We start from the raw sequence: 27,021 nt of genomic DNA, 5'->3' as shown, positions 1-27,021 counted from the left end.
ACGCTTATGAAATGACAGATCAGTTGACTTGTGATTGTGCTTCCCATTGTCTTCACCCTCCGTGTCTTTATCTAACAAGAGGGACAAACAAATTGCTTTCTCATGGGTACAGAAGAGCAGATTTTGGCTTTGTGCTTCTTGCAATTAAACTAGAAGCCTTAGCAAATCTTTGCAAATAACCTCATCCTTCTCCCATTTTAGTTAGAGAGGAATTGCTGTCAGAGAGAGGCTCTCTTAGATCCAGCGCTACATCTGGGATGCTTGATTTACAGCCCTTTGGCATGAGTTTTTTTGAGGAATCTATATTCTTTTTTTCAATACTTTTCGGTATTTCAGTATTTCTTCCCTAATAGCCTTTTTTCCACCTCTCAGCTCAATGAAATTCACAGCAGAGCTTCAGGCATGGAAATCCCAGGTCCCAGATTTTATCTCTTCTACCATGCAGTACTCAGGTGAAGCAATCACTTGAAGTTAAGGCTTGCAAAGACATCAGAAGGGATAATTTTAAGGCTGAGTGTGAGAAAAGAGGCAAAAAGGCTGAGATAACAGACCTCTTCCATCTCTAATTTCTTACGTGACACTACTGCACTGTCTGTGCCACTGGGCACGAGCCGAGACCTGAGCTACCCGCTCTGCACGAGCGTGCGACATCTCTGAGCTTCACTTGTGGCAGACAATATGTTTAGAGGAGTCTGATTACTGTTAAGTAACCTAGATTTCTGTTTCTCCTTCTGTGATTGTAGTTTATTTTTATCACATTCTGCATGCACCAGCCTCCTTCCTGCCTTTTCTTTTGATTGCTCTCATTTTACTGCTTTTCTGAACACTGAGCTGTAATTGGTTTTTTTGTTTTTTGGTTTTTTTTTTTTTTGAACAATTGAGTGGATTCCTGTGATTAGGCCTTATTTTCTGATATCTGGCTGCTGTTGATGATGGTGGTGTACGAAGCGCAATTAATACCAGCTGGTTTTCCTAAGCAAGGCAAACAAAGGCAGAGACTAGTAAAAAGACTTGAGAAAGGCCAAGCATATTTTAAATGTAGGTTTTTTTCCCCAAATATTCTAATGCCAAGAGCTATACTGATCGGAGGGCTTGTAATTATACAGAAACCCCTTCCAGCGGACAGACACACACACACACTCTTGCTCTCTGCTAATTCTGTCATGCTTTTAAAAGGTTAAAAAAAGCTATGTAATCAAAACCAATTTTATTGTTAATAACTGTTTTATTGATATTTTGTAAGTAGGTTTCTTAGTTTCAGATCCAAATTTGATTTACTACTGTATTGCTGATCCCATCTGCATCTGATTCGACTCTTCAGTACTATGGCCTTAGACTGTAACTTCAGTTTGAGGTCAGATGTGATTCTTGCAGCTGCAATTAAATGCCTGCAAATTAAACCAGATCTAGACAAGGGCTGTGAGCAGACACTCTCTAGTTTCTGGGCTGTCACTGGTGCTGAGACCAGCAGACTGGAGACCGGTAATATTAGCACAGGGGTGGCCTCACTTGGAGCCGGTGGTGGTGAGTCGTTGGGTTTCTCCATACATCCTCCTTGAAGCATCTCGTGGCAGTGTTGTTATTGCCACTGGTTTCCGTAGTCTTTGGATCAGAGCTTTATACATCAGGTTTTTAATTTCCACGATCACAGCTTCGGGTTCTGCCAAGACCGGCTCCACATCTTGCGCCTTGTGATATGGAAGACCCTGTGCAGACTCTCCGAGGGGTTTCCCTCTTCTGCCAGTATCATTTGGCCACGTATCTGACGTCTCCCAGTAAGCAGTGTATGGTTGCTCAGCTTGGTGCCCAGGTCGTTAGCATGTTGTCCATCTGTTGTCCACTCCGTGTACCCTGGAGGTGCCATGTACATTGGTACTGCTGGCATTGTCCTCCTGTGTTGACAGGATGGGCTCTAATTAGACCACAGCAAGCCTGGCAGGCATACAGAGGGTGTTTTACATATATTGGTGTATGTAACTTTACCAGGGAATGTCTATTCTGACTGCCTAGATACAATGGCACTGAGCTTCCCCCTTGTAATAGGGGTTTGATTCTCCCTCAATGAAAGGGGAAGCAAAAACACGTGTGAGATCAAGCACCTCTTAAAGTGGAAGGACAGTGGGGTTTTCCCCAATTAATAAAGTAGCCAGGCTCCTTCCTTCCTCTTGCAAACATATCTGGGTTTGTAACTTCTCAGAAAGTTTTTATTAAGTGCAAGTTTGGGATTTATGGTCTTGTCAGTACAGAGGCAAATAAATACGTTATTCTCGCTTGGCAAGCTGAGCTAAATTCTGACAAAAGTAGATGTTTTGGTTTCTTTTGTATAGGAGGGAGATATGCAATGTCATGTAACTGTGACCGCCAGCCAGGCTGTATATTTTGTAGTGATCTATATACTTTTAATCTCCCTGCTCAGGACTTGAACGTTTTCTTTTGGCTTACCTTACTAGGTGACCTCGGGTTAAAAAAATCAGGCGATTAATGCCATTAATAATTTCGGTGCTGTCAGCTACTAATGACCCACCTTAGAGTCACTGCTGGTCCTGTTGTATGGGAGGGTGTTTAAAGCCTCTCTTCACAGGCAGACCCAGGTCTTCTAATTTTAAAAGCGCCTCCTTGCTTTCTGACCTTATATCCTGACTCCAGACAAGCCAGTGAAGGTAGGGAGCTGATGCCAGTATGGTTTTCTGATCCTCTGGCTTACTGTATGGTGCGCACCCGGTGCTTTCACAAACTCTGAAAGTGAATGAAGTTAAACTTGAATATATATAAAAACAAACGAGGTTAAAACTGGAGAGAAGCAAGACAGTTTTAATGACCTCATCTGTTTTGCTGAGGTATCCCGTGATACCTTTTTTCCTTGGAAAATTGCATGGGGAAAAAACATTCCTGCCAGTCTAGAGTTTTGTACAGATCAGTTTTAGGACCCCTGACACTCTTGATCTTGGTTTGTGGGTTTGGATATGTTTTCATCCAGTGAACTGCTGCAGCGGGTGGAGATGTTACCTCCCTTCAGCTGCTTGTCACCCCACTTGCCCTACAGTGGCCGTGTGGAAATGGAGTGTGAGCTCTTTGTGGCGTTGGGCAAATAAAAAGATGGCTTAGGTGAGTCTGTGGTTGCAACCAGCTGAGCCAAGGTGGAGGTTAGTCCCTCCAGCCACTCCTGCCTACCTGCCCGCTGAAAGCTAGTGCCTCTACAAGCCCACAACAGGAGTTCAAAGGAGAAACCAGCAGTAATCTGCTGAAGTTGAATGCAACTAGATCACTTGGACAGGAGCAAAGGGTGAGAGCTTTCACTATGGGATAGTGCATGTGCTGCAGTAACCTTCAGCATGCTGTATGGGAGCCCCTGCAGGTCTTCAGGGTGCCCCTGGGAGGTTGGTCTTGGCTCTCGGCTCTTGCACAGTTGGGAAATGGAGACAGAAGCTATGCGACTTGGTGTCGGGACTAATGTAGGAAGCTCTTCAGAAGAGAAACTCAAACCTAGATGCTCCAGGACTCAAATTCCTGCTCTTGCAGTGCGAAGTCACTCCTCTCTGATGCAGGTGTCTTGGTAAGTCATCCCGGGGCAACTTTCTTCTGTACAGAAGCCTCGGTGATGTTATTTCCCAGAAAATACAGCTTTTTTGGGACTCGTGTAGTTTCTACAGAGCTTCTGAGTACTTGAAACACTGTAATTTTTCTTTGAGACTTTTGGTTGCCTTCCCACTGGGTTCACAGATTGTAATTCATGCAGGAATCTCAGCCACAGTTGGAACTGGTCGAGCACAGAGGTTACACAAAAACCATAACTCCTAAATTTTGTATTTAGCTGTATCAGAAAGAAAAAGTTGCATAGGAGTCTAATCAGCAAAGCCCAGTGTGGATCTCAGAGATCAGATTAAAGTAGAGGCTGCTTCTGGACAAATGGACATTACAAAAAACATATTTTTGAACAAGCTGGATTTCTCGCCCCAAAAAAGTTAGCACTTTGCAAAATCTAAATGTACTTTGTCTTGAAAACATCCCTTACAACCCAAGACATGCCCAAGACCACATAGGATGTCAGCAGAAAGATCTTATTTTTCTCCTCCTAAGGAAGCTGAGAGGTGAAGACTGTTCAAGGCTAAGATTATCGCTGTAAAATAATATTAACATTGTAATGGTTGTGTCACAGCCGGCTTTGGCAATACCTGCCCTTGCAGCCCTGACTCTCACAGTTCAGGAAACTGTACCGCTGATACCATTTACAGGGGATACATTTGCTCCGATATGCAGGTTTAAAAATCTTCTGATGCTGGAGAGTGAGAATAATAAAAAGTTACATTTACAGCTCTGCCTTTTAAAATAAAGCTGGGCGATGCTTGAGGGAGTCTAACCAAAGCTAGGAGGAGAATCTAAGGACTTTAATTAGATGAATTAGAGTTGGGCTGGCTCATTACACCATAAAATTCATAAGCAATAAAAAAATAGGATCTTTATTTCCCCTCCCCCCGATGTTCAGGAAGGACAGGAGCTTGTTAGGACAATTCTTCAGTCTCGACTGTGTGCAGCTTGGGGCAGGGAGAGCATCTTTGCATGCAGCGCTCCAGGGCAGCAACCCTGCTCCTTCCCATGCTGTCAGTGCCACTGGCCATGGGTCGTTCCTCCTTTCCTGCTCCCACCACACACTTAACTCACACACGGACACAATTTTTCACTCTCCTCTCTAGGTGGAGGCGCCCCTGTGGATTTTTCTAATCCCAGCTCCTTCTTCTTGATAATTGTTTGTGAGCTGTGTGGAGCGGCTGCATTGACAGCCTGTGAATTTGGTGTGATGCCCATAATCAGCTTGTGAGACGGCGCGGGAGGCCACCCACTGCCCTCAGGACTATCTGCCACTTAGGGTGGTAAAGAAACACTTAGAAAATGGAGGAAGTCAGTGCAAAGTAGGGCGAGGGATGGGAGGGGAAGGAGCATGGCCTGGTGCCTCCTTGGAGGTAAGCAGTTGTGGGGAGCCAGGAGCAGGAGGAAGATCACAATAGATTGGAGGAGCTGGTGATAAACTTCTGTTTGATGCTTAAAGTTTTTAAATGAAACAGTCTCTAAAATCTCGATACCTGTGCTCAAAAGCTCCCATTCCTGCAGCTCCCCTTCTGTAATGATTCACAGATACCAAGTCCAGATATGAGAAGACAGCAAAAGAGTGGTATGATCACTCAGACTTGAAACCCAGCCCAGCGATTCCTCCATCGAGCCCATAAATCATTGGAACTGTAGCAGCCATTTCCCAAAGGCTGCTGGAGCCTTCCCTTGAGCCTTTGGCGTATTGGAGGCCAAGACGCTGTGTGCTCTGGGGAGGCACCCAGTGCCCGTCACCCTGTCTCTGGGCTCAGGAGTACATAGCAACCGCTGGGTCCTTGCTGACTGCCACTTTCCAAGCTCCTTGTTCTTCTCTGCAGCATTTTCTGTCTTGTTTCACTGGTGGGTCTTTGTTTCCAGTAAATGGAATGTTTCCTTCTGCCCCAGCCCAGCTCCACAGCACCTGGGTGTGGTGTTGCCACTGTAGAGGATCCAGGTGTGTGGAAAACTTGATGAAACAACAGCCTCTTGTCTTGGCCATGGGACCGCAGAGTCCTCCTTTTTCCATCATCTGCCAAATCAAGTTTGTCTAATTATTAGTGTTAATTACCTCTTTTCCTACTCATACCTCTCCTGCAATCTTGCTTCTTTCTCAAGGCTATGCCATTTTCTTCCATTGAAGCAACCGACTGTGGGGCTACTGTGGTCATCATCCCTTCCGCAGTCATTTTGGGTGTGACTCAAGTTACCTCCTTTCCTTACTCTTGCGCCCCTCTAACTTCCTTCTCCACTCGCATTGTTATTGCTTTCCCTTCCCTTGTACTCCTCCATTCTGTTCTCCTTGATTTGGTAAAGCTCCAGTTGGTAATCAGCCCGGTTTTCCATCTCTCTGCCTCCATCTTCACCCCGTAGCCCTAATGAATTATTTTTTTCCTTCCTTCTCCTAATGCTCTTTTCTTCAGTTTGACTGTATGGGACTCATCAGATCCAATTAGTGTTCTAATTCAGCAATCTGGTGATTTGCGGGCTGAAGGAGCCAGTCCCTCCTCCCAAGTTCTAGGACACTTGGAGCAGCCAGCTCCAACTGCAGTGGTCAGGGTTGCCCCGGTGCTACTGGAACCTGGGAAAGCTGAATCCCTTAAATCAGTGGAGATCTCACCAATGCAATTAATGAAGTCTAGAGAGCTGCTCAGTGATGTTTAGGTGGTGTCATCTACCAGCCAAAGTCCACCTTGCTCGCTGGACTCCTAATATTCCTTTATTTTATAAAAATTCCCTCTCAAAATTAAGTAAAATAAATTCTTGAGCTGCTGATATATTTACTGCTCTAGAAACAGTTTAAGAGGTGTAGGGTTAGACCTTTATCAAATGGCTCGGTTGTTGCCAACTTCAGGCATTCAAAAGCCATCTTTCAGGCTTCAAAAAATCTATAATAGTCATAAGGGGGAGGGCAGAAGCAGGAGTTTTTTCAAAAATTCCAGTGCTTTTAAAATTCATGTCTTGGTGAACATGAGGTCAGAACCTTTTGAGACAAGAAGGAAAAGAAAAGGAAACAGAAATCTTGGTTTATTATTACATGGTTACTCTGTGACAGTGTCTGACGGTACGGCTTCAAGTGCAGCAACACCGCAAACTCTGTCCTTCTGCTGAGATAACATTGTTGATGCGGAAAACAGAACCGGAAGCAAAACAAATACCAGGAATTCTTGGTGTTTGAGGAAGAGAGAGGGAGGAAGGGCAGGGTGCTGCCGGAGGCGTAGTAGAGCCCTGAGTAAGGTTGCTATCCCGCTGACAGTGTTCTGCCCCGGTTTCGTGTTGCAGGATGTTAGCAGCAGTCACGGTGTAATGTATCCCCTGTGCACAGCTTCCTCCGGCTTGTCGGGATGCTCTGTCAGTCAGATCAAGGAAGTGCTCTGGAGAAACAAACTCCCCAAAACCAGGCAATTTGAAAAAACTGTATTTGTCCCCTAATCTGGGTGACAGTGCAGGAGTATCCCAAAACAGTACTGCACCGAAACCAGTACTGAGCTCCCAGCTGCAAGGAGGAGCACTGGTCTTGCCAGAGTTGAGACATCACCAGTGTAGCTCCTTCGATAGTCAGCAGGGATGAACGGGCGCTGTTGGGGACGTTTTGCATGAGCACCTGTAAATGTCCGTCTTGGGAGGAAAATAAAAACCCTTAAAAAAGTTCATTTCTCTGCTCTGGGCTGCAAAGGAAGCCAGGAGGACAAGAAGGAGCAGCCTCAAGTTGTGCCAGGGGAGGTTTAGATAGGATATTAGGAAAAATTTCTTCACTGAAAGGGTTTTCAAACATTGGGACAGATTGCCCAGGGAAATGGTTGAGTCGCCATCCCTGGAAGTATTTAAAAGATGTGCAGATGTGGCACTTAGAGACATGGTTTAGTGGTGGACTTGGCCATGTTAGTTTACAGTTGGACTCAATGATCTTAAAGGTCTTTTCCAACCTAAATGATTCTATGATTCTACCACATTTGGTGTGATGAATTCCACCTGGCTCTCTGTTACGTGTTTGTACAACACCAGTGGTGTAGATCCCAGATCTGTGACTCAGGCTGCAGGCAGGGCGATGATAATAATACTCCTGCGGTTGTTTTCTTAGTGATAAATTTGCCTCGATAGTTGGTGTTCTTCGGCCAGCCCCTAGGAATTAAACTCATTAAGCTCTCCTTGCTGATGGCCCTTTTGCTTACGGTGGTCTGAGGTTGAGGAGTACCTGCTCATTGTTGGATGCTCTCCTTGACCTGTTTACCCTCATCCCGCTTCATGACCTGCAGGAAAGAGTTCACAGATTGGCTAAAGCAATTTCAAAACTGTAAAAAACAAACCCTCATTAGTTTCCTAAATCTAGTCCTTGTGTTGGGAATTTGGGAGATTGGATTTAAATCTATAGCAACATTTAATTTCATATTCACAGTGGGGTAGTTGCTGTAAGTGGAGGAGCGAGTTCATCTGCAGCAGCAAATTGAATCTGAAAGTAAAATGCTTTTATTACCACTAGCCTCACAGCAGTGTCTCTCCTTGGCTCGGCTGCATCTTTTCTGTTTCAAAAGCTGCTGCTCTTCCACTTCATGGTCAAATCCTTCCATCAAACCTATAAGCATAGGCTGGAAACCCAACAAAATTTGTCATCTACACAGATAAGATGTATCCAGGCTATAAATACACAAATCCATGGGGCAGCACTAGCAGAGCCATGCCTAAGACTGTCGTAGCTTTACTCTTAAAGCCATCCATTTTAGACTGCTCTACAGTTTCTGGAGGCATTCAGATTTTGCAAATACGCATCCCAGAACTTGGGAAATATAAAAAAAAATATAAATCATTCAGTCATTTTTGAGGGGGAAGAAGGGTAAGGCAAAACACTTATTCTTTCCCCAACTAAGAAGAACCGCTGCGGCTCTCGGGCTCAAAGTTAGAGTCGTGGTAGCCAAGGAGAGGGGGAGGGGTTCTTGTTGGCATCCTGGTAAAAGCCTTGTGGAGATCTGCAAATGCTCTGGGTTTCGAAAACCATCACTCTGCTTATGCAGGGCTTACCCAGCAGTTGTGCTTCTCAACATCGTCCTCTCAGCCTCCAAAAAGACAAGATGCACTGCGGATGCATGTATAATATAGTAGCTTGCAAAATATATTCTCCCATGCTTTTCTTTTTCTTTTCCTTTCTTTTTTTTTCTTTTTTTTTTTTTTAAAGCCCCCAAATCACTATTTGCTGGCAGGTTTTTGGCTTTGGCTGATTTATTTTTTTTTAATTTTGCTGCATTTTTGGCTGAAAACTTTTTGGCCAGGCACTGCTAAAGACTTCCATTTTCGGCCTAAAATTCCTGGTTTGGGACTGTTGGGTTTTGTTTGTGTGTTTGGGTTTTCTTGGATGAAAATGAGAAAATATTGTCGGGGAGAGTAATTTGAAGACAGAAGTCATTCCCTGTGGATAGGTTTGTTTAATTAATAACCCCAGTTCTACTTGAAACAAATTTTGATGGAAATTCTCCGACTATCACTACTATCCAACCACGCTGAGGCTGACGAGGCAGCAGCTCTCCTCCGTGCTGTTTATATTAACATACGCAATGACTTAGATCCCTGCAAAATTGCAGAGAGCTCTAGATTATTCAAGTGTTGGAGGAGGCAACAAAAAAATGATCCATGATTATAATAAACTGCCTGCTATCTCTTGTTTCTATTAATAGCTCCTTTATAGCCTAAATGTTTACATTGGAGTGGGGTGGTGTAGTGTGCACAGACCCTGGGAGGAGGAGGGAATTGTATCGCGCCAACTACCACCACTGATACTTGGCTTTTCCTAGCCAGGTGAGGACTCCCAGCTCCAATGATTTTGTGCTGGATGGGGAAAATGCCAGTGAACTGGGTAAAAATGCTGCTAGGAGTATTTCCAGAAAGACCAAACAGCACTGCAGTGGTTTCTAACCTGCCTTTTGGCTGGAAAGGGTTTAAACCCAACGGTTGGGTTCAACCTTACATTTAAACCCCGTGGTTGGGTTCAGCCCAACGGTTGGGTTCAGCTCTTCGTTTAAACCAAATGGTTGGGTTCAACCCTTCATTAAAACCCAACACAGCTAAACCCTGCAGTGTGGGGTGGTTTAGTTCTCAAATGCTTTTGCATGGGGAGAGAACCCAATCAGTTCCCACGAAGAGCTCTGCTGCTGTCTACAAGCTGTAGCGTCTGCCCTGCTCCTTGTAACTAAATGTTTCTACTTCTCTTTTGTTTTTTATTTTCTCTTCAAAGGTGGGCCTTAATGTTCTGGTTCAGAGAGCAAACAAGTTTACCCCTGCCACTCGTCTCTTGATCCAGAGGTTTGTGCCGTTCCCTGCAGTCGGTAAGAAAGAACACCTTTTCTCTATATTCCAAGTATTGGCTCTAAACCTCCTGATGGATAAAAGCCACTGGGATGGACACCTAACTCCTGCCTTCCTGATTTATGCCATCGCTGCCATGTCCCCTCGGCGGCACGTCCCTGAGTCGGTGCAGACAGCGATGGGATGGTGCAAAGCAACATTTCAGGAGGAAAATGATGCAAAGCTGCTGTCAGTGGCAGCTCAGGAAGCTTTGTCAAGCAGCACTTTCCACTCTCAAGCAGTTTGAAAAATGATCGTCATTGACTGGTCCATGACTGTCCAAGTTCAAAAGCATTTAATTTGCAAGATCTGGTTTGAATTATGTCAAATCAGATCTTGGAATAAGTGGTAGCATTGAAGGTTTTTTTACAAAAACATGCAATGAAATGCTCCCACTCTGAATATACAGATTTCTAGGAGTCGCTGATTAAAAAACAGACCAAAGCGTGTGAAGAATTAAGGCTGCTGCTGGCTTGTTGGAGCACAAAATAAACCTTCTGCAGTTTATCAGCTAACTGCTCGGTGTTTGAGGGAAGAAACACGCTGGACTCAGCCTTTGCTGAACCCTGTGGTTACAACATTCAGCAAGCGATGAGTTATTTCAGCTGTGAAGAAATTGCCAGTGGCGTAAGGGTAATTTTTTTATATAAGTTTGTTTATGTATAAAGGCCCTAGGTGGTTGGGGCTTCTAAAAATTTTTTTCTGCCAGAAAAACAGCTGCTTCCCCTGTCTGCGGAGCAGGGGGTAACAGGGATTGCGTTCTGTAGGTTCCACTCAGTCTTTTTTCTGAGCACTTTGCCTCTATATAGTGAATCCATGGACATTGTTATTGTTCTCCTGGAACTTTCCTGGAATATATTTTTAGAGGGTTTATGCTTTCTTTTGGTTTTATAATCAGGAGGGCACCAGAGGTGAGCACAAGACCCAGGAGGCAGCTCCAAGGCTGGGTTTGAGTCAGAGATGCATGCGGGAAGTCTGCCACCGGGTTGATCTATTTTCATACCAAGGTGTACGGAGAAAGAGGTTACACTTGTGTTGGCATTGATTGAGGACCCATGATTAAATTGTTTAGCCTGTAATTAATTCTCTTGTTCTTATTTTATTTGTGTACTGTCATGCTTCGTTATGTGCCAGGACATTAGGAAGCCTCCCACTAATTGCTGTTCTGTGGTTTTGAATGCTGCAAGCTATTGGTTTGCAGACCTGGACAAACAGTTTAGTTAAGATGCGTCTTTCCATTTCTTTTGAACCACCAGCTCCTAGCAAAAGGGCAGAATTTCACCTTGTCTGTGTGAAAAGCCAGACACTGGTGTAAAGCTGTTGCTCCACTACTCTTTCAGCCTGGAGAAGAGAAGGCTCCAGGGAGACCTTATAGCAGCCTTCCAGTACCTAAAGAGGGCCTACAGGAAAGATGGGGAGGGACTCTTTATCAGGGAGTCTAGAAATAGGACAAGGGGTAACAGTTTTAAACTGAAAGAGGGGAGATATAGATTAGATATTAGGAAGAAATTCTTCACTGTGAGGGTGGTGAGGCACTGGAACAGATTGCCCAGAGAAGCTGTGGATGCCCCATCCCTGGAAGTGTTCAAGGCCAGGCTGGATGAGGCTTTGAGTAACCTGGTCTAGTGGGAGGTGTCCCTGCCCATGGCAGGGGGGTTGGAACTAGGTGATTTTTAAGGTCCCTTCTAACCTGAACCATTCTATGATTCTTAAGCAGTTTTCCCCTTGCCCTTCTCTGCCTCCATCTCCCACCAACCTCACTGAGCTGTGCTGATTGATAGCAGCTGGAAAACTGGAGGTATGCATCAAAGCTTTATGGTCTCTCATCCCAAGGAATCATGAGGGATGGAGACTTGGGGAAGCGCAGCTATTGCTTAGGTGAAAGACAGCCAGAGTCCCAGCAAGAATGTCAATATAGTGTCTTGTTAAGCCTTGGGAAGCTGGGGTAGGCACTGGGATAACTGGTCTATGGGTCTTATTGCCCTCAGAGATGCTCCACATGTTGTGTCTGTCTTCTCTGGGTCATGGAACTATTGTCTTTGCCCGATAAACTAAACCATATCTGCAGAAATGCTGCCTGTAGGGCATATTTAACATAAATGGTCCCTCCTTGAAATCCACTTTCACCATGGGACCCCAAGATGAGTGCAGAGCATAGGGATGTATCCGCAGGGACCTCCAGACCTTGCTTGTGATAACACAGATTGCGGCCAGTCATGAATGTACCCAGGTGGCTGGTGCAGGTTCCAATTGCTCTGATCCCCATGTTGTGGCCAGTGGCACTGGAGCAGGGCGCCAGAAGATCAGGTTGCACCTTCAGCCTCTGCCAAAGGTAATTTGTAGTAGCTGAAAATCATAGGCTGTCCGAAAAATCCTCCCTAGCCCCAGGAGATGGATCCAGTAAACCATCCCGGGTGGAAAAGCTCATGGAAATGGCCAAGGCTCTGCATAACCAGTGGCTGGCTTGATGCAAAAGGGGTTCCTGCTTGATGTTGGCCACCCCAATGCATCGTCTGGGCAGCAAAGTTGTTCTCCGTGAAGGTTTTCAGTGCAGGAGAAGGGAAAGAGTGTGTCAGCACTGTGTTCTGGAGAGCCGTGATTGCCAAATTCGAACAAGAAGGCGCTGGACCCTTTCTTGGAGACATAGGCAGTGAAGGGCATCACTGCCCAGGGTTATTGCGAAGAACCCCCTTTACCCACTTCTTCCCAAGCACTGAGTGTGGATAGTTGTCACGAAGGTCAGGGGTGTTGCTGATGATGGTGTGCTTTATACTGCAGATGTATGTGGCTAACAAAAACCCATGGAAACCCGCAAAAAAACTCAAAGGTGGCATCCCAAACCTGAAATGAGGGAAGTTAAAGCTGGTAGAAAGATACCAGCTTCCAGTTGGAGGGAAGGGAGGTGAGGAGAAGGAAGGATTTCTTCCACTTGGTCTTTGGATTATTTTTTTTTTTGTGGGTGAGGTTAAAATTGTTAAATGTGTTTAGGTGGTGCACAAGGGCATATTTAGTGTGTGGAGACCGCTGTGGTTTAGAAAGGATATTTATGCACGTATAAAACTAGGGTAGTGGGTTGCTTTTGTATCTGAACCCAGTTTCCACTATGTCACTAAGTGTTTTCACAGAAGTATTTTCCAGCCTATATTATCACAATTTATTTCCAAATTCTGAAAATCAAATTGTCTGCACATATATTTATTACTTTCCCATTCAATCCTGTATTTGAGACTTCCATAAAATACAAGTTTACTCATAATTAGCAGCTTTTTCTGCTTTCTCAGTGTTTTACTGAAACAGAATGGGAGCAACTAACAGTTGCTTGTCTCAAATGGGCTGGAATCAGGTTTTGAATTTGGGACCTGGACAATGAAGCCCTAATAGGATCCAGTGACTTAGAGAAGCATCTAGATGTGGTGGGAGCTTCAGGTCTGGACATCTCATCACGAGTCTGGCAAGAGCCTTGTGCTGGTGCATCCTGGCTTGGCCAGAGCATCTCTGCTGGCATGTTTTTGTATGTTCAGTCTTGACTGAAAGCTAGAAGGATGGGGCATATGAGTGTTAAAAAGGGAAAAAAAAAAGAGAGGCGCTAAACTTGCATTAAATGAAATGCCTGTTTTCTGTTTTATCTTGCATTAGGGAGCTAAAGGGTTGGTAACACAGATATTTTGATAGATGGGAAGAGTGGTCCGGTAGTTTGAATATTAAAGAGAGAGACAGAGTGTGCGTGTGTGTATGTTCCTCTTATTCTCGAGTGTAAGGAGCATTTGTCACCACAAATCATCCTTGATTGCAGAGAGCTGCATTCGTATAGGGCTCACCCACCCACCACCCTCAAAAAATTAGACATTTGTTATATGACATGAATTGAGATTAATTAGCGAATATTAACCCATCAAGCAGTACAGAAACACATTTTTGGAAGCGGTGGTACTTGCAGCAACAGTGGGTTTGTGTTAGTTCTGGTTGGAAAGTTTGCAACAAAATGTGGTGGTGGGGGGAGAGTGCTGCAAAATGCCAGTTTATCAAAACCAAAACTTTTATAGGAATTAGTGGCTTTTCTTTAGAAAAATTTAAGAAGTCCTTGGGCCCTGGAGAGGAGCTGTATCTGGGAAGGATGTTCCTCAACCCCAAGTCTAACACATTACTTGAGGAGCAGAATTTGGGGCCACCTCAAGAAGTCTACAAAAGCCACAGGCTGGGCAAGGGGGGGATTGTCAGAAAGGGTCACAGAGCTGCCTCTCCCTCCGCCTCTGCTGCAAATGCAGGGCTGATTGATATTTGGAAAATGTGAATGCTGGGAACCAGACTCCTCCAAAGGACTGCTGGTTTGTGTCACAGTTCAGAAAAATATTGTTAAAGCAAGCAAAGGGGTCTCTAATAGAAATTAAGTCCACAGATCCATTTTTTCCACTAAAACATGTGAAATAAGGGCAAATAGTCAGTAGGACCCCTACTAATGGGATACGTGTCTATGGAAACAACCCAACCTTGTCTTATTTGATTGAAAAAAAGAATTCTATTCTTTTTAAGAGCTCAGATCTAAGCTGTCCTTCATAGCTCACTGAAATGTCTTGCAGTATATTTCCATCATACCTGCTAAAATCCATTATTTAAAAAGAGTTCGTCTGCTGGCTTAGCAAGGGGAGTTAAAAACAGCTCTGGGATATGCCATCAGAAGAGGCGTCTGTCAGTCATCAGTGCCTGATTGGCCAAGACCAACTGGTAGCCCAGTGCAAGGACATGTTTGCCTTAGTAGATCAAAATGTTGGGTGAAGAATTACTATGGGAGTTGGGAGCATCTCCAAATGCCAACATCTGGAAATACTGTTATTTCTTTGCGTCAATATGTTTCTGATTGTGACAGCAGATTCTTTTGCAAGTAAAAGAAAATTATCTTGATTATTATTCTTCTCTTAAGAATCACATCTTTGTCTTGGTAGAAGAGTGGCTCCTTGACTTGCAGATACTTCTTGGCAGATTGATGCAAGTAAAGCTGAAGGGCTGTCACGGCGAACAGAAGCCTGCCATTTGGTATTGACCAGGGCTGCGTTGCTAATCATCATGCTTTTCTCATCCTCAGCTAGTGCCAATATCTGCAATGTTGTCCTGATGAGGCACACAGAGCTGGAAGAAGGAATTGATGTTTTGGACAATAACGGAAACATTGTCGGGTCTTCCAGAATTGCTGCAAAACACGTATGTACCTGTGATGTTCCTGGCGAACACTTGGGTGAGCTCGTACACACCTGGACTTCAGGGTCAACGAATCCCACAGCCGTAGGAATCGATGACTTGAAAGAGCTAGAAACAGATGAGCTTTACCCATCATGTGGGAAGAACGAAGAGGCAAAACTTCGTGCCTGCTTTGTACCCATGCATGCAGTTGCATAGCCACAAAACTGGCTGAGTGTGCTGGTGGACACAGGCTCATGTCATGCAGGCAAATTCGGTGGCTGAACTTAATGGTTTGGAAGGGGGTAGATGGACATCAGGAAGATCCCGTACTACTCTGATACATTCACAGCCTTAGGATTTCGTTGCGGAAACTTGTAAGCAGTTCATGTTGAACACGAAGCAAAGATAACTTACACCTTTTTCTAAATGAGCAAGACTTCATTTTCGAGATGAGTAGCTTTTTAACCCTGTCATGTCAAAACTGCATTAACAATTGCCAACCAAAGCTTTGTGAGAGTAGCCAGATGTTTTTATCCTTGTCCTAACACCTGGCTTGTTCTCCTCTGTAACCTTCTACTCTCTGCCATCTGCCTGCAGTTATTCCCTTTTATTACCTTCTTACATAGTTTTGTCTTCTGAGCATCATCTGATTGAGGCATGTTGTTTCCAAGTGGGCTTTAATCTGAAATGTAAAGCATGTACCAAAGCACACGCCCAGGCAGAGGAGTTAATAATATAATGCTTGGCATTTCTCTCGCTCCTTCTGTCCAAGGCTCTTAAGGCACTTCATAGACAGCAATTAATGTACAGATTTACAGTCCTAGGCAAGAAATGGGAGATCTCTAATATCTCTCCATATTGTTGTTTAACAGGGAACTTAAAACAATCTGTTGAAGGGCTCAGAGATACTTATTTGAGCCAGTTTTCCTCACTTACATTAACTGGCTTCAGGACCCAGCTTTCTCTCTCCTTCCTAATGGTCGAAGGGAAGACAGACAACATAGAAAATAAATATTAAAAGTGAAAGCACTGCAAGTGTAATTTAGGTGGAGTTTAAACCTCAGATTTGGGACTTCTGAGAACTTCTGCTTAGCTGCCATCTAATCCCAATGCTTCTTCCTGAATAGCTTAGTACTGGGTTTTGTCATGTAAAATTTGGCAGATCCCATGTAACACATCTGCGCCTATCTAAGATATTCTCCCAGTTTGGAAGGATGGAGTGCTCCCAAGCCTGGCCGTATGCAGAAGTTTCAGTGTTCCCATCCAAAATCTATAGTATCTTCTGCCTACATCTGCCAAAGCCCCATGCGTGGTCACAGTGCTTGGGGCGTCCCAGGTGGGTGCCAGCAAAGGTGGTTGGAAGAGGTACATGAAGACACAGCGGTGGTTATACACCTTGCTAGACCATCCTTGATCTCTCAGTCTCATCTCGGGGTATTTATACATATCGTGCTGCCAAGCTGTTCTGTTTGTTGCTTCCTGGTGAATCTCACCAGGGAGAAAGCACCAGCAGAGGGACAACAGTAGCTTAAAGTGATTAAAAAACAGTGATTAAAGTGATTAAAAAACAGAAACAAGTCTTGGAGCAAGCGATAAGGTACTGCATTCCCCCAACACATAATTGAAATTGAAACTCAGTTGAGGGAGGAAGGGTTGAAGCTGCTGCTCAGCCCATATTGAGATATTTCACCTTACGGTGTCTTCCAGGCAGCTATTTTGCCCCTCTTTCCTTCCTGCAGGCAGCATTAACGTGTTTGCATGGGAATACGACAGGATGTTTGAGCGCCTTTGGTCACATGAAGTGAAATCAGGGAAGCTATTAGGTGTGTCTGTTTATTCCGCTGGATTTATGACCAAGCATGGGCTCCAGCCCATCGTTTGTAGTGACAGAGCGAAAATAGGTTGTGTACGAATAGCTGATTGATAGCAAAGTTGAAAGTGTGTATTGATACATTCATTCACATATGCAACAGAAGAAAGGCCAGCCAAACTATTTCTGTGCCCACACATTGATTGCTCTGTGCAGGTACATCCTAAGATTTGTTTTAAATGTCTTGGGTTGGTTTGTTTGTTTTTTCTTTTCAGGCACTGCTAGAAACAGCCCTGACTAGAGTGGTCCTGCCAATGCCTATACTGGTTCTACCTCCAATTATTATGTCCATACTGGAAAAGTAAGTGTTGGGTAATACGAAGTGGGGGGACTTCTCAAGAGGAAGGGAGAAAAGATGCTCAACAAATTTATTGGTGTTTCTTAGCATTGGTCCATCGAAGCCTTTTTTTTGCGTATTAAAATGTTCACGTTCCAGCATTTTTGACCATTGTTGTAGGCTGCTAAAGTGCCATATTGATGTGATTATTTTAAATAATCTTTCTGAGACCCCAGCAGTTTGCATAACCCTATTCTAGAAGGCCAGTGTGAGCCCAAACTCTTTGAACTCAGTGGAAAAGTCTCCATAAGTTTTCAGTCCTCCATTTAGCAAACATTAGAGTTGCCACATGGGGTCAGACTAAAGGTCTGAGCCTGTGTTCAGCCAGCGGTAGGGAGTGTAGGGATTTACTGACCACACACCGCATCCAGACCACCTTGGCTACTGTTGGACTTGCTTGTGCCCTGTTTGAACTCGCTTGTACTTTCTTTCAATACTGTCCTGTGCCTTGGACTTCCACAGAAGAATATACGCTTCACATATTTTTCAGAAGTTTGCTTTCCATCACAGTTAAAGGCAGAATCTCTCCTGGCAGATGCCTCCGTGGAGCATCAGTGCTAGGAGAGTGGGCAGGAAAGGGTGGGGTTATTATTTCATGTCTAATTATCTCCTATCCGAGTTCTTAATAGCAAAAAAAACCCCACACAACAAACCAACCACAAACTGCCCTCTCCATTGGCCATTCTCCCACCTTGCTTTACAGCGCCTCTGCTTTTTCTTCTGCCCAGAGATGCTGTGAGCCTGTTTGGAGCTGTTGGGTGCCTTGGGACACCCATCAGCGGCTCATTTGGCGTGAACGATCCGTGGGGTGGGGATCACCTTGCCAGCCTCGGGAGACTGATTAGTGCATTGAAAGATGGGGGTGCTAAAGGGCTTGCTACCTTTGTCCAGACAGCCAAGCTGGAAGCACTCTTTAAACAAATCTGTTGATAATGGATGCTCTAAAGCACTCCACTGACAAAGTAAATAGCAATTAGTACAATTAGGGATTGACCCATAGCTTTGGTTAGCCTTGTTTACTCTTGTAGAAACACCCCTAGGCAATTTTCTCTCCTTAACGGAAGGGTCTGGGCTGCTTCTGTAAATTTGGAGACTGATTTTTAACATCTAAATTTAAAAATATAGATATAGTCTGGTAACCCTCCAGCACTTAGAGACTGTCGCCAAGGGCCTGGGTGTGGGGAGAAACAGGGCAACAAACACTGTTTCGGGAACTGTAAAGTAAGTTTTCTTTCAGCCCTTTTTGCCCCAAATATACTGTTTTCCACTCTTTTTCAAAGGGACTATGGTGGTTCCCTCCGGCAGGGCACAGTCTTGGTAACACTTTCTGCAAGCCACTGTTTGGAGACGGCTGCTGGAGACACACAAGGACGAGGGGTAGATTCTAGTCCCCCTAATTTTGTGTAAAGCATTTGATTTTCATGTCATGTTCTTCCTTGACAAAAGCTCTGCAGCCGCTTTCCTGCTCCAAGACCCTGTGTCACCCCCAGGGTCCCCCACCCTGTGATATACCCACAGGATCTGCTGGGGGCATGCTCAGGAATGACCATGCCTTACTCTGGAGTACCTTGCTCAGGGCTTGCTCAAAGTCATGTGTAAAACAGAGATTGTCACTGTTCTTTGTACCCCAGCATCTTGGCAGCTTCCCTGCTTCAAACTCAGACGCGTGATTCTAGCCTTTATAATCCCATCAAAGCTGCTTTGCTGTTGTCAGCCGAGAGGACTTCTGTTTTCATCTGTCCACATGCCAGACACTTCAGAAATGCCACCGATTTGTGATGTTCCTGCTACAGAGCTCTTACTTTTCGCCTTTCTGTCGTACTGAGGCTTCGCACCGAAGTGGCTGTTACTGCATTGTGTTACCACAGGCTTAACACAGGCAGTGATTCCAGTCTAACGCTACATTGGTGATTTAGCTCATCCAAGAAAGATCACCCCAGAGGACTAACTTTTTTATTGCTGTAATTCAGAGGATCTTCGCTATTCTGGTTACCAACACGAACAGACAAAAATTTTTATGTGCAAAAATTCAAAGTCGGTAGAAAACTGGTCTCTAAATTATTGACTCCAACAGGAAACACTGAGGAGCATCATGGGTCTTGCTAAGCATCCACAAGCTTAAATGAAACTAATAGTAAAGTTTCCTTCGTACTTAGGGGCATCACAACTTCTTGTATTGATACGAGTTTTACTAAATGCACCTGTGCACTTTGCAGGACTTATCGAAACTAATTTTACCTGTCAAGCAAATGCGGACGTACAGGAGACTGTCTTCAAAATGTCATTGTTTTAACTAATAGAAAGACTTAATTCAGCTTTGCAAGAGAAAACTTTCCTCCCCACCACCCCTAAATGAAACTGTGTAGATATAAAAATATCTGGGCACTGATGTTGGCTGCCTAAATTCTACTTAGAGCTTTGTGCCTACTGTTTCATTTTCCATCAAATATCTTTGGATTCCTGGAAGCCTGTGAGTGAGAAACAGCAGGGATAGGGAGTGTGGTGCGGTTTGGCCACGCAGCTAGAGGTGGTGGTATCACTGTGGGACACAGAAGCATCCACCTGACATGGAAAGCATCCCTTTCCATAGCTGAGGGATTCGCAGTCCAGGTGTTGACTCGCAGATCTTTTAAAGTGGTTACTGAAGGACGCGGTCAGAGGTGAAACCTTGTTTTGGAAAAAAACTTGGATTATTTGGCAAAAAGTTTAACTTTTTAAATTTAGTAGAATTTTAGTTAGACTAGGGTGTTTTTCATGGGAGTCATATCAAGGCATGCATTATGAATTTATTTATAGAAATCCTTAGTGTCTATAAATGAGGAAGACGAGAGTGACGGCTTATTATTTGGAGGCTGGAGATCTGGAATCAGAAGTTGCAATCTGGATCCTCTACTAAGTCATTTGCATTTGGGGTTGTGGTGAAGGAGGAGAGCAATTCTCCTGCCTTGCATTTAAGTCCAGGTGGAAGAGGGTGACAGTGCTGCAGCTGGGTGGGAGTTGCACCACCCCAGGAGCAAGCTGCATGTTCCCAGCAGCGGTTTTCAGATTCACGGAAAATTCGCTCCCTCGTTTTCGTCTCGGTATTTGAAAAGTTTATTTTAAGTGGCCAGTTCCTGGTCGTCGTCTTTCCACTTGGATCCAGGTCTTTCCTCTCTCTCAGCCATCTCTCCATCTGCATGTTTTAACTCCCCCAGCTGCCTCTCTCGTCTCTTGTGCCATTTTTTTCAGCTCTCTTGGCTTCTCTCATCTCTTTGCCTGCTGTGTATTTTAACTCCCAGGGCCGCCTTCTCTGCTCTCCAAGTAATTCAATGTTACCTCCCACTGCTGAGCTCCGCAGCGCGCCATTCTTTCCCCATGTTTCATGCATTTCCTGCTGCTTGGTCGCTCTGTTGAAGCAGCTAACATATAGAATCAATGTTTATTTTGAGACTACATATGCCATGCGGGGAACACGGTGTCAGTTATTTTGTGCAGATGTATTCTCATTTAAGTTTTATAAATAATATCTGTGTTGGCAACTTTAATACGGAAAAATATTGGTTTCACATCATCTATGAGATGAAGACGACTCATCTATGGGATGTAGCTGACTTTGGAGCAGACAATGGAAACTTCATTAGTACCTGCACATCACAGATGTGTGGGGACAACTCTATCCACTGCATTAAGTTGGACTTCCAGTACCTCAGACATTTCTCTTTATTCAGATGCTTCTGTGAATCCTTTTGTCTGGTAGTTATGATGAAATCTGGGAAATGGCGCAGATTTCTCCCAGAAAGCACCAGTCACACAGCCACCATCCAAGACTTCACCAGTAGTCTTTGTCCAACTCCCAACTCCTTCCAGAGTTGAAGCCACAGCACATCTTGGTGTAGACCATCCAAGTCTGTGTGTAACTGCAACCTCAGGTTCCCTTGTAGGCTGAGCTCTGTTGTGGGAGACCCCAAATCCAGCATCTTCATGTAGCAATTGTCTGAGCTGTTTTCCCGTAACCCTCATAAAATTCATAAAATTAGGATGCTTTCTGGCTAGATCAACATTACAGAGCTGCTCTGGCTTAGCTAAGTCAGTCTAACCATGAAAAATGGATTCTCTCGATGGAGAGCCAGTGCTCAGCCCATGGTTTTGTGGTGCTGGAAAGGCTTTTTCTTCAGCTTAAACCATGTTTTTCACTGCAGAAATGCGTGTGAGGTAGGTGGCCCTCCCGGACCTCGTGTTCATGGCCTTTTGCTGGAGATATTCTCCTTCTGACAGTGTGTGCAGAACGTTTCCTACAGGTGCTCTTTCTCCTCTTAAGTGCAAAGCCTCTCCGTCCAGCTAAACCCTTGCTGACGTTTGTTTAAACTAAACAGCTGCCAGCAGTGACACCTTAAACTGCTGTGGCTGTTTCCAGAGTAAACATTGAAACTGCTCCTTTAATTATGTCAATCAAGCACAAAAATCCCCCAACCTCACTCTGTTTGCATCTGCCGTGTCCTCTGGAGGGGGCACTGGGGCTGTACTCAAGAGCAGGAGATATGAGCAGGACATGCTCCTTGGCAAGGACAGTGGTGGTGTGGCTGGACAGGACAGCAGACAGAGCTACTAGTTGCTAGAAGAGCTCAGCATTCCCAAAATGACCCAAAATGAGTGAGAAAAGCTCAGAAACACACTCTGCAGATAGCAGAGAAACCTGACGGGCTCTCTGAAGCAGAGATGTGGTACAGTGCTGGCTCTGGGAGGTTCTCAGCAGAACTGGGATCTGGGGTAGGACAACCACCCCAAAGTTTATTTGCACGTCAGAGCGGTGTTTTGAACCCTGGGCTCTGAGGAGCCTGGGACGCCTCGGGATACCCAGAGCTTCAGCCTCCAGCGCTTTTCCTACCCTGTCAGCATCTTCGGCGTCTTGCAATGTATGTATTAGCTTTGAACCTGTTTATACCAAACACTACAGAAACCCCACAGAATCTGTCAGCTGGGAGACTTTGGTTAACTCCTGTCATATTTAGTTTAGCATCTGACACCTCCTTCTAGACAAATACAGCTCTGGTTCACTGAACCTGATAACTCCTTTTTAGTACAGCAACTGACTTCCATATGGAATAAATTACAGTACCTCTTGAAAAACGCCAGAGGCAGCTGCCAAATTATGCAAAATTTAAACCACTAATGAACAATGTGATGAAAGTTGAATGAAGGTGTATTTACAAGATCTACAACACACTGTCTTTGCGGAGCAGATGTACTGTCTGTACAAGTATGCGTGTGTCTGTGTATATACCTACATTACATGCACACTCATGCATATTGAAATGTTATCCGTAAGGTCTAGCTGGTTTAGGTATATCCGTTAGCAGTAAGCGCTACCTAGGATCAGTAAGCCAGAAGCTCCCCAGCGTATTAGTGCCTTTTTAATATCTGCTAGGCAAATTTTACGAAGGCAAATTGTAGAAAGAATAGGCATTAATGGGTTTTGAAGGGGGGTAAAGAAACAAATCTTATTAAAAAAAAAAAGAGAGAGAAGAGGAGGAAAGTATGTTCTTTGCCATCCAAAGCGTGATGTATAAACATGGATCACTTATACTAGTGAGGCAGACCCTTGGGGCCAAAAATTTGGCTTCTAAAATTGGGAACAATAAAACATACACATTATTCTCTTCCTGCAGATTTCCAATGTGAGACCTTCTCTTGGTGCAAACTTTTCAATCCCATGTTGTCTAATCTGAGCACCAAAGTTTAGTTCACCAGAGCCTGGCCAATCCTGTCCTGTGTACGTGGTGACAGTCTGTGAAACTACTGGTTTTGTATGAAAATAGCTTCAAGTACTGAATTAAATAGCAGAATTACTGGTAGGGTAAGATAATATTTGCTCTAGTGAATATAGCAGTCTGCTTCAGAAGATGCCAATGGCAAAGTTGGTCTGTCAGGGGGATCTAAAGGTCTTGGCCTCCACTTTCTTGATTAAACCCCTTGGCAGAGCACAAAGGACAGTTTTGTAAACTAATTCACTCTTCAACAAATGGGTATTAATATTATTTATTTTTAATCTGCTATAATACTCTGCAATTAAACCCTTTGGAAATGTCTAATCATTCACTTCTGATGGGGGGTTAATCGGTGAAAAGAGGGGTTTTGATTGCATTTGACAGCTAACAAAATGCAGCATGTAATATTTAACTTAGTATTTTTCTGAGATCTGTGTCAAGAGCAAAGATCCGAGGGACAGAAGAAAAGTGGACCTCTTGACTAATTATGAGTCATTTATTCTGAACCACACAAATTTTAAAATCTGAATCCCAATTAAGACATTACACTACATGTGTTAATTAGTCTCCTCTCCTTTTAAATCAAGCCATAACTCTTCTTAATTAGGAGGTTAGCCATTGTAATTTGAACTGGTCTGAGTTTGAAGCACTCCTGGAAATCACACCTGGGGACTGTACCTGGGATCATTTTAAATTGGTTGAGTTTTTACTTGGGTGATTATAAGGTCCCCAACAGGGCAATAATTAAAGAGGGTGCAGCTTCCAAATTAAGATGTCAGGGGTGGTATAAGCAGTGATGTCTTGGTTCTAAACTGTACTCCAGGGAGGCTTAAAGGATGCTGGTCATATGATTTTCTCAGCAAGGGCTCTCATGGATCACGACAGCTTAAGCAGGAGAATAAATCAGTTCCAGGAGTTGCCCCTCTGCATCGCAGGGACTAGTTATCACAGCTTACTGATGGCAATTCTTGAACATTGCATTTGTTAAAGAGCGTGGAGCAAGGTAACCTGCTTTCCTGACTTGGACGAAATCCTTGTGGATTATCTGCAGGATAATCCTGCAGATAGATCGTGCTCTATGCAAAACAACGTAGCTAAATATTGGAGAACAGAAGCTTGGCTTTCACAGCACAAATTGATAGGATCAACTCCGTCTCGATAGCTTATTAATGAGGAGCTGAGATATTGGAGGAGTTAAGGCTCTGGATCTTGTTTTCCTTCCCCACTTCCCCCAAACCTTCTCAAGATGAAGACAGCTTTCAGCAAGCATTGCTAGCAAAGGGCGAAGAGTCTGAATGTTCAGACACACAGACAACGTACGGCAGGGTAACGAGTTCCCACACATCAGCTGCTCCGTTATAATTCATCAGGTGCATGTTTGTAGCCTGCAGTAAACGTGGAGTAGACGGGGGTTGAGGTAGTCTGTTATCTTGCATTGGCTACAGGCACAGGCTGCACAGGGAGATGCGTCTGCAAAATCACTTGTGCCTGTGCCAAAGCAGGCTAGCGGCATGCCCCGATGTGGGAAGGGTGCTTGTCTGGTTTTTGGTAGGCACCTTGTAAATGGTGCACGTTAGATTAGAAATGCTTTTTTAAGCCCCTGGTGATGGTAACCACAGTGATGTTTAGCAGTTGGTGTAATCTGATTGTACCTTCCTTGACCAAAAGAGAGCTCCTGTCTTATTGCCCTGGTGGAAAGGCATTAACTAGCAGATCTTTGTCCACGTTTGATGACAGGACACCATGAGGCATCAGCATCCTCAAGGTCAGGATAGACAGGAGAAATGCACATTGGAACTAAGGCCGTAGCTGGTGACTCAGCAGCAAATCTGCTGACTCTCTATTGCTAACATACACTAAATATTCAAACAAAATTCACTATCAAGTTGCTGGTTTATATTCCTATTTCTTTTTTCAGATTGGTAGAAAAATGTTGAATTATAAGTGTCCTTTTCGTGTAAATAGCTCCAGAACAAACCCCTCAAGAATTACATTTTTCCCCTTGACATTTTTAAACTGTCTGAGGTCCTGTATCCTGGAATATACTTAACATGCCACCTTCTGCCAGGCTAAATGTCCCGGTCATTTGGTGTTAATTGCGTCAGAAGGGTCACTTAATGGGTCATTGTCAGAACCTGACCTTGCAGGTATCTAAAGTGTTTGCTGTTAACAAGTCTTGAACTCATAAATATCCCTTGGGGACAACAAGTGTTAAAACATCCTTTTCACCCACTCTGCAGATGTTTGATTTTTAACAAATTAAGGTATTGTCAAGTTTACTATTTTATTGCCCCATTAACGTACTCATGTGCGTTTTTCAATACTACTGCGTGATAGGGCCGACAGTTTACAATATCTCTCAAGAACCTAATTTCCTTCTGCTCACTCAACATAATCTCCAAAGCTTTAATGCAGGTGACACCTGCATGTATCCAGATCACCTCATGTGCCATTTACTCCAGTGTGAGATGGTTTGAAATAGTAGAAGTGTGTGTGAAGTGATCCTGTTTTAATTTAGGAGAAGAGAGCAGTTAAGTTTGCATGGGCTGTGTAACCCCAGCAGATTCAAAAGCACAGTGTGCAGGACTCGGGATCTTTTGTGGGTGAACTTGGTGACCTACTAACGAGGAACCTAGGCCAGTTAGGGAGAGGGAGATCAGCGGGTATGGCTGGACACCGGTGTCTGATTTGATGATGACCTGAGCTCACCTGGTCTATGAAATGGTCTAACAAAGCCTTTCCTTTCCAGAACATCACTCCTGAGGTCTCGTCCCCGGATGATTCTCCCAGTCCAAAGCCTTGTGTGCCTCGCTGCCTTTGGCCTGGCTCTCCCCTTGGCCATCAGTCTCTTCCCACAGATGTCCGAGGTCAGTATGTGTCTGGTCATTATCTCAGAGGGCAGTTATCTCAGAGGGTCTTACCAATGCCATTGCTTGTTTTGCCTTCCTGGATTATGGTCTCATTCCTATGGGGCCTCCTCCATTTTTGGATGAAGTCAGTTGCTATCTTCTTCACTTGAACAAGTGCAGATTCACTGGGGAGGTGATGGTTATGTTAATCCCGCCTGTTAATGCATGCTAGCATAGCACAGATTAATATCAGATGGCTTTTCCATACTTCTAACCAGTGTTTGGATCATGTGGTGGGATGTACCTTCCAAACGAACAGAGGAGGAACTGAACAGAGAAACCTTTGTTCCACCCAGCAAAGGCACCTTTTACAGACAAGGGATGGTCATGTGTGATCCTTCTCCCATCACATCCGTTGTTCTCCCACAGGGGTGGTCTGCTCCAGACCTCTCCCATGTGGAGGACAGTTAGACCGTGTAGTACTGAAAATGTCACGGATCAGGGGGACGAACAGGTTCAAATAAGGTGGTTTTTTAAGAGCATGAAGATAATGTTCTGCTTGCTTGATCACCAGTCAGAAGAGTGTCTCAGCTAGCATGGGGGTATCTGGTGATACCCAGGTCAGGTCTGGTCAAATCACAAGTCAAGGGATGTCAGTGTTTCTGACTGATGACTTCTGCTCTGAGACTCCAGCTGGGTTCATCCTGTCTTGTCTGGGAACGTGAGCTTAGTCAGAGCTGAGCTGCACTGGCGAGAACATGGTTCATCTCACCCTTTCCCATGACAGTGGTGTTTCCTTGGTGTTAACATAATGAAAACAAGACTTTGTCCATTAAGCAAATAGCCTGGGATGGATACACATTTGATGTGGATGTACTTTTCCAGGGCTTCTTTGAGGGTTTCTGCCTTTTCGTCATCTAGCCTGGCTCTGGGAAGACACAGCCTGGGGGTGAACAGAGGAAAGCTAGCCAAGGAAACAGGCAGAATGACTAATGAAATCACTCATACCTAAGTTAGTTGAACAAATTGGTAAAGTGTATTTTTTTGTAAGTCATTAATTTTGGCCATTCAGTGTTTGGAGCTTATAGATTTGCAGATTGTAAATTTTTACATTTGCAGCGAGGGTCACTATTA

At 44.3% G+C, this 27,021-nt stretch overlaps 1 protein-coding gene across 3 annotated transcripts in view; it reads left to right on the top strand.

Moving 5' to 3' along the window:
* SFXN5 (sideroflexin 5) overlaps positions 1-27,021 on the top strand; it is a 100,675-nt gene that overhangs the window by 53,528 nt on the left and 20,126 nt on the right. For all 3 annotated transcript variants that reach the window (XM_063336225.1, XM_063336227.1, XM_063336226.1), the window contains exons 10-13: positions 9,803-9,893; positions 14,993-15,108; positions 17,173-17,258; positions 25,788-25,905. In XM_063336225.1, coding sequence (XP_063192295.1) covers positions 9,803-9,893; positions 14,993-15,108; positions 17,173-17,258; positions 25,788-25,905 — 411 coding nt within the window. The remainder of the gene's footprint in view (positions 1-9,802; positions 9,894-14,992; positions 15,109-17,172; positions 17,259-25,787; positions 25,906-27,021) is intronic.

The sequence above is a fragment of the Chroicocephalus ridibundus genome, chromosome 5, assembly GCF_963924245.1.
Source record: "Chroicocephalus ridibundus chromosome 5, bChrRid1.1, whole genome shotgun sequence".
NCBI lineage: Eukaryota > Metazoa > Chordata > Aves > Charadriiformes > Laridae > Chroicocephalus > Chroicocephalus ridibundus.
The sequence above is the reverse complement of the archived record's forward strand: the minus strand, read 5'-3'. Positions and strand labels throughout refer to the sequence as shown.